The 9,259-nt window shown below is 33.9% G+C and overlaps 1 protein-coding gene and 1 non-coding gene across 2 annotated transcripts; both read left to right on the top strand.

Annotated features, from left to right (window-relative positions):
- Positions 1-1,304: 1,304 nt before the first annotated feature.
- On the top strand, positions 1,305-2,012 carry LOC110907368 (S-norcoclaurine synthase 2). The gene is made up of 2 exons (XM_022152363.2): positions 1,305-1,494; positions 1,579-2,012. The coding sequence occupies exons 1-2, from the start codon at positions 1,320-1,322 to the stop codon at positions 1,869-1,871; spliced, it is 468 nt and encodes a 155-aa protein (XP_022008055.1). The 5' UTR covers positions 1,305-1,319; the 3' UTR covers positions 1,872-2,012.
- A 1,536-nt stretch (positions 2,013-3,548) lies between these two features.
- On the top strand, positions 3,549-4,731 carry LOC110907374. Its single transcript, XR_004883901.1, has 2 exons — positions 3,549-3,703; positions 4,363-4,731. It is a non-coding gene; the product is annotated as an uncharacterized LOC110907374 (transcript).
- The last annotated feature ends 4,528 nt before the right edge of the window (positions 4,732-9,259 follow it).

Here is a 9,259-nt window from a genome sequence, read left to right as displayed (position 1 = left end):
TGTTGATGACTTTTTTCAAAAATAAAATTCAAAACTTTTTTATTATTGTTTTTATACGAAAAACGTTATTAGTAATTTGTAAAGATGTTCAATAAAAGAAAACATAATCAAAATACTATTTGAGAAAGTGTAAGAGATATCTGAAAACCTTTTAAAAAATATGGTTTTTTAAATAAACATAAAAATAAACATTTTTTTAAAAAAACGTCTATAATATATTTTTACACTTTTGAATTTGTTTTGTAACAAAAAAGAATACTTTAAAAAATATGACTTGTTTAGGGGGTAAATATGACAAGTTTAAATGTGATTTTATGGAAAGGGGGTATAAAAAGTAACAAGTGGGGGTACGTTTAGTAGCCCCCTAGTGTAAATGAAAGTGTAATTGACTAATATTTGTAATGAATTACGGAATTTGTCAAACAAATGGTACATATGCACATGTGCATGGATAACTGTTACTCGATTTTTTTTTATTTTTTTCTTAACAAAATATAGCGATTTTTCCAAAAAAAATAATAAAAAAAATTTTTTGGGTGTTTTTTAGATTTTTTTAGGAATTACTGTTTGTGTTCACACTAGTTCTCGCGGTTCTCGCAATAAAGGGTGGTTCCTAACGGATCATTCTCCTATATATATATATATATGTATATATATGTATATGTGTGTGAGTGGGGAATGAACGATCACGCCGTAAAATGCATCGCGAGAGGGAAAAAATTACTCCATAGCGCCCGCCGTAATGGTGTTGGCGTTGCTATGAGGGCGCTATGCCCTATTTTACCTTGTGATGACACCCCACTACCAAACTACGAAGAGTCTTATGCCAAAACATGTTAAAAACTATAGTATTAGGTAATGCTTACCCAATGCCCAACGGATAATCAATAGACAAATGCTCCACACGTATAAAACACGGGTTACAATCAAGTATGGAACTTAGGTTACTTGTAGTTAATTATCTCAGTGTTATCCATATCCCTGTGTGTGCTGTTCTTTCGCATTATACTCGTACTATTCTTCCAGTCCACTAGAAAAATACATAAAAAACCAAAAAAAGTCCACTAGAAAAATACATAAAAAAACCAAAAAAAAAAGTGAGTAGAAATGCCGGCCCTCAATATATAATTAGGGAAAACAATGAAATAATCAGGGAATCTTTTAGAAACAAAATAAATAATTAGGGAAAACAATGAAATAATCAGGGAATCTTTTAGAAACAAAATATGTACAATAAATTTGGCACAATGCATGTAAGCTTTTTCATGTATAAATTCAGCCTAAGATGTGCATTTAATCAAAACCATCAATAAAAAAAAATGTTCGGAACCTTATCAGAAGAGGCAGAAGTAAAGGTGCCGGCAAGCAAAGCTTGGGCTCTCTTTGGCACTCTCGAGCTCGCAAAGCTTGTCGACGGGAAAATCTTTGAAGCGGTTGACGTTATTGAAGGTGACGGTGGAGCCGGTACCATTCTCAAGCTTACCTTCAAGCCTGGTATGTCTCATCATATACAAAAATATATAAATTTTAGCCAAATAAATGAAAAATAAGATGGTATATATGGTTTTACATGTTCAGGGTTAGGATTCTCGTATTGCAAAGAGAAGTTCACAAAGGTCGATCATGCAAGTATGGTTAAAGAAAGCCAAGTAGTGGAAGGTGGGATTCTTGATATCGGATTAAACTTATATCGGATGAGGGTTGAGATCAAAGAGAACCCAAAAGATGGGTTGGGCTCAACATGTGTTATGAAACTAACAATCGAATATGACATTAAGGAAGAGTTTGCTGCCAATGCTTCTCTTGTCACCACCGAGCCTCTACTTGCCATCATGAGCGTTGCAAACGAGCATCTTTTGAAATCTAATTAGCACGGGAAATGTTTATTATCATATTATTATTATGATAGTGTTATTAATTATTATTAAGAATAAACTTGTATTACCGAATTGAAAAATAAGTTGTATTAATCTTTGTTGAGATTAACTAATAGAAACTCTTTTTGAAACTAACTACTAGTATAGTTAACAACTCTCAACAACTCAAACTTGGGAGACCTCAGAGTTATTTATGGAATCCAAACATATAAAACAAAGATATCTTCAAAGAAAAGAGTTGAGGCGAATTAGAATAGTGTGATTAATTGTGAGTTGTTTTTTAATTGGTTTGTTTAAAAAGTCTTATACGAGTAACATGTTTATACTGAATGTTAAATATATTTAAAATCCTTTAATATAATAGAAAGCAATGTCATTATAATGAAGAGGCTTAAGTTTTGTTAAAAAAAGAGTAAATTGTCATTTTAGTCCCTGAAATTTGGTCTAAATTGCAATTTTAGTCCAAATAGTTTTTTTCTCCTATGTGTCTTTTACTTTTCTATTTTCTTGCCATTTTGATCAAATTGACTGAGTCAGTCTAAAAATCTGGTTATAAACAGGGGTATTTTTGGCATAACTGTTGTGTAGTGATAATCAAGGGTAGTTTACCACATTATTTATAAATCTCATAATAATTTAATGCCAAAAATACCCCTGGTTATAATCTTATTTTTAGACTAAGTTAGGCAATGTGATCAAAATGACAAAAAAAAAAAAAAAAAAAGTCAGGGACTTAGAGGAGAAAAAAACTATTTGGACTAAAATAACAATTTAGACAAAAATCCAGGAACTAAAATAGCAATTTACTCTTAAAAAAAATAAGAAACATTGTTCACTTTAATAAAGACTCATTAGACTACATCACATCTATTATATAACATTTTTAAGAATAGGAATTCTTCCTAAGGATGAAAACCAAACTCGAATTTGACACTAAACTCGAAATCTGAGAAATATGAGACGGGTATTCGGGAATGGGATCGGACGCGTTAGTTTAGTAGTGTAGGACGGATAATCTATTAGGTGATATGTTGACCTGATTAGTTGATTACCTAAAACATACATTCCCGATTTATTTTTCTTTATTTAATTTGTTCTTGGGTAACTAAATAATCTACTAATTCACTACTTTTTAGTGTTTACATTTTTTAATGCCTTAAGTAATAAAACTATATGAAAATTAAAATAGTAAGAAATGTATTTAGAAAACCTAACGAATAATTTAAACAAACTAACGAGTATAACCAATGTTTACCCAATGCTAAACGAATAATCAACTGAGAAATACTGGACATATGTAAAAACACATATTACAATCAGGTATATAAAACCAAGATTATTAATACTTATCTAAGTGTAACAGTGTTATCCATATCCCTGTATGTTTTATTCGCATTGAACTCGTACTATTCTCCAAGTCCACTAGAAAAATACATGAAAAATAAAATAAAAGGCCGGCCCTCAATAAATAATTAGGGAAAATATAATGAAATAATCTGGGAATCTCTTAGAGCGTGTTTGGGATTTGCTTATTCAACTCCAAATAAAAACAAAATACGTACAATAAATTTGGCACATTACATGAAACTTTTTTTTTCATGTATAAAATCAGCCTAAGATGTGCATTCAATCAAAACCATCAATAAAAAAAATGTTCGGAACCTTATCAGAAGAGGCAGAAGTGAAGGTGCCGGCAAGCAAAGCTTGGGCTCTCTTTAGCTCTCTTGAGCTTGGAAACCTTCCCATCGGAAAAATCTTTGAAGGAATTGACATCGTTGAAGGTGATGGAGGGCCGGGTACCATTCTTAAGCTTACCTTCAAGCCCGGTACGTCTCATCATTCACAAATAGAGCTGCAAACGAACCGAACGAACACGGACAGGACCTTGTTCGTGTTCATTTGTTAAGAATTGTATGTGTTCACGAACTATTCATGAACACTTACCGAACGAGATTTTATGTTCGTGTTGGTTTGTTAAGGAAATGAATTTGTTCGTGTCCGTTTGTGTTTGTTTGTTAATTTTAGGCAATGAACGGAAACGAACGTTGATGAACACAAATGAACACAAACTAATGTTCATGAACACAAATGGAAATAAACGAACACCAACAAGCGTTCATGAACATGATATATAATACACTCACACTTATTAAATATTTAATTTATCGGAATTTTGAAATATTTAGATAAAATATACAAAACAAAAAAACACTAATGAACTATTGAACACAATTGAACGTGTTACCAAACGTCCACAAACATAAATGAACGAACACGGCATCTGTTCATGTTCGTTCATTTAACTAAACGAACGAAATTTCTTGATTGTGTTCGTTTGTTTAATAAACAAACAAACAGACTTCCCACCGAACGGTTCACAAATTGTTCGCCGAATGTTTGGTTCGTTTGCAGCCCTATTCACAAAAGATAAATTTTAGCGAAATAAAAGAAAAATAAGATGGTATATATGGTTTTACATGTTTAGGGTTAGGATTCTCATATTGCAAAGAGAAGTTCACAAAGGTTGATCATGCAAATATGGTTAAAGAAAGCCAAGTAGTTGAAGGAGGGATTCTTGATTTCGGATTAAATTTATATCGGATAAGGGTTGAGATCAAAGAGAACCCAAAAGACGGGTCGGGCTCAACAAGTGTTATGAAACTAACAATCGAATATGACATTAAGGAAGACTTTGCTGCTAATGCTTCTTTTATCACCACCGAGCCACTCCTTGCCATCATGAACGTTGCAAAGGAGCATCTTTTGAAATCTAATTAACACGGGAAATGTTTATTATCATATTATTATTATGATAGTGTTATTAATAAGAATAAACTCGTATTACTTTTATGTACTTTTCTGAACACTTTTTTTTTTTGGTCTTGAATTGCTAATAATTTCCACAGAAGGATACACTTAATTGAATAACACCATGAGTCTCGCTAGAAGGAGAGGTTGTGGATTCTTCTTGTAACCACCATCCAGCGTGAGAATAAGTATTTTTTTTTTGAGAGAGTGATTCCTAATTGAGAGTAGTGAGTATGGAATGATGTCACCTTGATGAAGTGTAGCATTAATAAACGGAATGGTGGGAGATGATTTGGGAGAGATGCCACTATCATAATATCTATTTGGACCCCCACTCTGTTGACCGTTAGCGGTGACAGAGGAGGGTGCGCGTCCGCGGTCTGCTATTGGCCACATGTCGCTTCCAGGATGTCCTTCTGGTCTCTTCTGTGTTAACCACTAATGGAGGTTGAGAGGAGTGTGAGTCTGCAGGACGTGATTGGTTGGATGTCGCTATCGAATGTACTTCTTGTCTCCCCTGGGATAATCGCTAGTGGAGATCCATAGTACAATGGCTCGAAGGACATCGTTGGCCACACGTCGCTTTCATAATCTCCTTTTTTATCCTCAGTGATGGCGCATCCGACGTGACAGGTGGGCCCCGTGGATGATTTGTCTTGGTCAGTTGTCCGGGCTGTGGTTTGAGTTTGGGCCTTCCCCGGACCTGCGGGAGATCCGGGCCCATCTCTCTTCACATACATAAGAGTATTAAATAACTATAACATGTGAAGAGTAGTGGCAGCCAAATAACTTTGGTTTGGTGTTGAGACTATAAGCTATAAGCTTCCTTCAAAAGGTATCTATACCAAGCAATGAGTTCAAGAAAGGTGCCAGCCAAAACCCAAAAACCCTTTGTTGGATAAACTGGTAGAAAAATAACTCTTTTTGAAATTAACCACTAGTATATTTATGATGGAAGCATGCTTAACAACTCTCAAGAACTCAAACTGCCCCAACTAATTAGAGTTATTAGAATTTAACATTTAATAGGTGTTTTCAGTTAACTAATTCAAAAATGATGATCATCTCTCTTTTGGAAGCTAGTTCATGGCCATGAGTGAAAAAAAATAGACCAGGTGCTAAGTGTAAAATGAAATTTTGCAAAACCTAAACAGAAGAAGACATCCATGCATGTCTAAAAAAAGGCATCACCAATTCACAATGACAAAATGGGAGAAACTCATTTCCTAATCTGTTCAAGCTACAAGTTTCACCCGTGCAGTGTCGCGGGGAAAATGTGGTTATAATAATATTGTTTGATCGGGTATCGGTTCGTTAGTGGTACAACCCAAAAGGATATCGACAGATCTTTTACATTGATCGACAACCACAAAAAGGTATAGCGATACCTGTTTCGACGATACCACTACCTGGTATTGGTTTAGTTTGTAGCGGTACTCATCAAAAACCATATTAAAGAATACCGATACTGATACTACATGTACAAGTACCGATGTTGTTTAATTGATATCGGTTAGGTTTGTTACCACACTAGTATTCGGTGTAGTTACTATACCAGAAAAATATTTTAGTTCGGATATAACTCCGTTTTCAATAAAGTTTATACAAGAACGTTGAGAAACAAATATAATCATTAAATGGACTATTGGTGTATATTATATATACAATAACGTAGGGGTGTACATGGGTTGGTTTTTATTCAAAACCATAACCATAACGAAAATATCGGTTAAAGAGATAAAAAAAACTCTTTGCTTAGGTCTATTAGCTAATTGGCCATAAAATGATTAAAATCAAGTTAAAGATTTACTTGTTTAGGTCTATTAGCTAATGGGCCATAAATAAAATGATTCATATCAAGTTACAGATTTACTTCTTTAGGTCGATTTGCGAATGGGCCATACAATGATTAAAATCATGTTATAGATTTACTTGAAAGGTCTATAGCTAATGGGCCACTTAAGTCTTGGACAAGTTTTGGTTTAATATCCCACTAACACCTGCATAAACCTTATATCAACAACAAATCCACATAAAAGTTTGACCAAATTTTGTTACCTTTTTATTCTCTAGCATATTGTGAATCAAACATGCATTGTTGCTTGAAAGTTTCTATTTCAAGCTTTTTCAAGAACTTAGATGTTTATTCTTGTAAGAAGTATATGTGCAATGCAATCCTTAGGACTCATGTTATCATATTTAATCTACGGTTACAAAGTCCTTACAAGTTACAATGTTTAGCTTTTTTGCATTTTGCCATATTCTCTTGGCATAAAACATGTTTTATATAGCATTTTGAAGAAATTCGAATACACGCGTGTGTGTATTATATGGTTAAGTTATGTCAAACACTAAAATCATAATCGAACCATAATTTTTAGTTAATCGGTTATGGCTTAACCGAATTGTTGATTAACTGTTCGGTTCGATTAAGTAACTGTTCGTGTGTGGCAGCGTTTTTTACAAGGGACTCAAGAAGCAAAAAAAGACTTTAGGGACTCAAGATGCCTCCGGCTAGGACGATCAAGAACGCAAATTGCATTTAACTCTTGTCATAAAATATTTTTTACTATTATTTTATTTAAATAAGAGATTTTATTATTGACTTATTTTGCAAACAGTTATATAAAATAGATCCAAGGAAGTGTGTGAGCGAGAGAATTGGGGGACAATGAAGACTCTAGCGGCACCTTCATCTCTACGATGCTAAATTCCATCAATAACCTCACGTAACGTATCGCACTCGATTCTTCATAAATAATAATAATAATAATAATAATAATAATAATAATAATAATAATAATAATAATAATAATAATAATGCCCAAATCACTATCAATCTTCACCTTAGGGATCCAGATAAAAAAGTTTATTTTTTAGACTGAAGTGGCAAAAATGAACTAAAAGGTCGACTACTCGACCGTCGTCAGCCCCTTTGCTCTCCCCAGATGCGCGAAAACCTGACCTCCACCTGCCCGAAGGTGGAATAATCGGTAAAAGTCGAACCGACGCCACCCGTATTCGCTCTTCAGCTGGATGCCGCAGAAAGTAACGAGAAGAGTATGAATTGAACCTATGTCACAAAAAACTCAATTCTTTCTCCAACCACTCCACCACTAACTCATTATCAACTATTATTTTAGATAACATATATTATTTAGGGCTGACAAATTGTGTCTTATCGGGTTTAACAGATCTCTGACGACGCATATAACACAAATATTAAATATGAATACAACTCATTTAACTACTTGATATCTCATGTTTATAACACAGTTTTATGTTACATGTACAAAAAAATGATGGATCATAAACTCATAATTGACCTATATATTAAAAACAGTAAGGAATGAACAGTAATAAAATATATTAAAAACAGAATGGAATTAATAATAATAAAAATAGAACTGAATGAATGGTATCGGGTACCGGTGCCGGTATTGAATTTACCAAACCAGGCGTATTTTCAGTACCGGTTCGGCACCGGTATTTATCGGTTTTAACCCTCAAATACCGGTGCCGTAATAGTACCGACCGGTACCGTACAAGGTATATTCGGTACCGGTACCCACTTTTGGGGATCTCGATTACGGTATTTTCGGTACCGGTTGGTACCGAGCTCATCAAATCCTGTAGCAACATAGCAATGCAAGTAATTGCACCGTTTAGATCACTTTTCATACACACAGTAAGTAAAATGTATTTCATTTGAATGAGGTTTTATATACACAAAAACTTATTTTGCTTTATTTTTTATCCTTTTCTGTAATGAATACATTGTAGCATATAAAATTAACTTGGATATTTAGATTATTGATGAGCAATTGTATCAAATCCTGTAATCAAACCGGTATCGTATCGGTACCAAATTTATTATACCAAATTATTTTCGGTATTGTACCGAGCATTTTCGGTACTGGTACCTAATTTCGATGATTTTCTGGATCGGTACTTTCGTTGCCGTTATCGGTACTAAGCTCATCCATATTTTAACGTGTCAGCACCGTAATAACTGAACTGAAAACAACCGAATTTCCAACGTGTAGGACGTGTGGGTCCTATTATTATATATTAGATTATTTAAAATCGTTTTTTAAGACGGAGTGACTATCCTTTTCACGACATTTTTATTTATGTTTTGAGATTCGGTATCTGCTTGCCGTTACTGACACGAGTTTTGCAGTTATTGGGTCCCCGCCGCAACGCGCGGGCGGAAAATCAACTAGTTTTATTTATTTCTAAAATAGTAAAAAAAAATTCAATAAAAGTGTTTTTTCCCTAATATTATTGTTGACTTTATGTAACAACTAGGTTTGCGACCCGTCGCAATGCGACGGGGATTCCTTAATTATTACTAAGTAAATCTAGGATCCACACGTTATGTTAAATCTGTCAAACGGGGAAAACATAGACGATGTAAAAACGTTCACCCACACACGCACATTGCATCGTGTTAACTCGTAAAATTTATAACGAAACGTAAAAACGTTAAACCAAAGACGCACATTGCGATGTGTTAAGTCACAAAATTTAGAACCAAGCATAAAGCGAAAAATTTGTGGAAAATGAAAACT

This window comes from Helianthus annuus, chromosome 2 (assembly GCF_002127325.2).
Source record: "Helianthus annuus cultivar XRQ/B chromosome 2, HanXRQr2.0-SUNRISE, whole genome shotgun sequence".
Taxonomy (NCBI): domain Eukaryota; kingdom Viridiplantae; phylum Streptophyta; class Magnoliopsida; order Asterales; family Asteraceae; genus Helianthus; species Helianthus annuus.
This window is presented reverse-complemented; position numbering and strand designations above follow the sequence as displayed.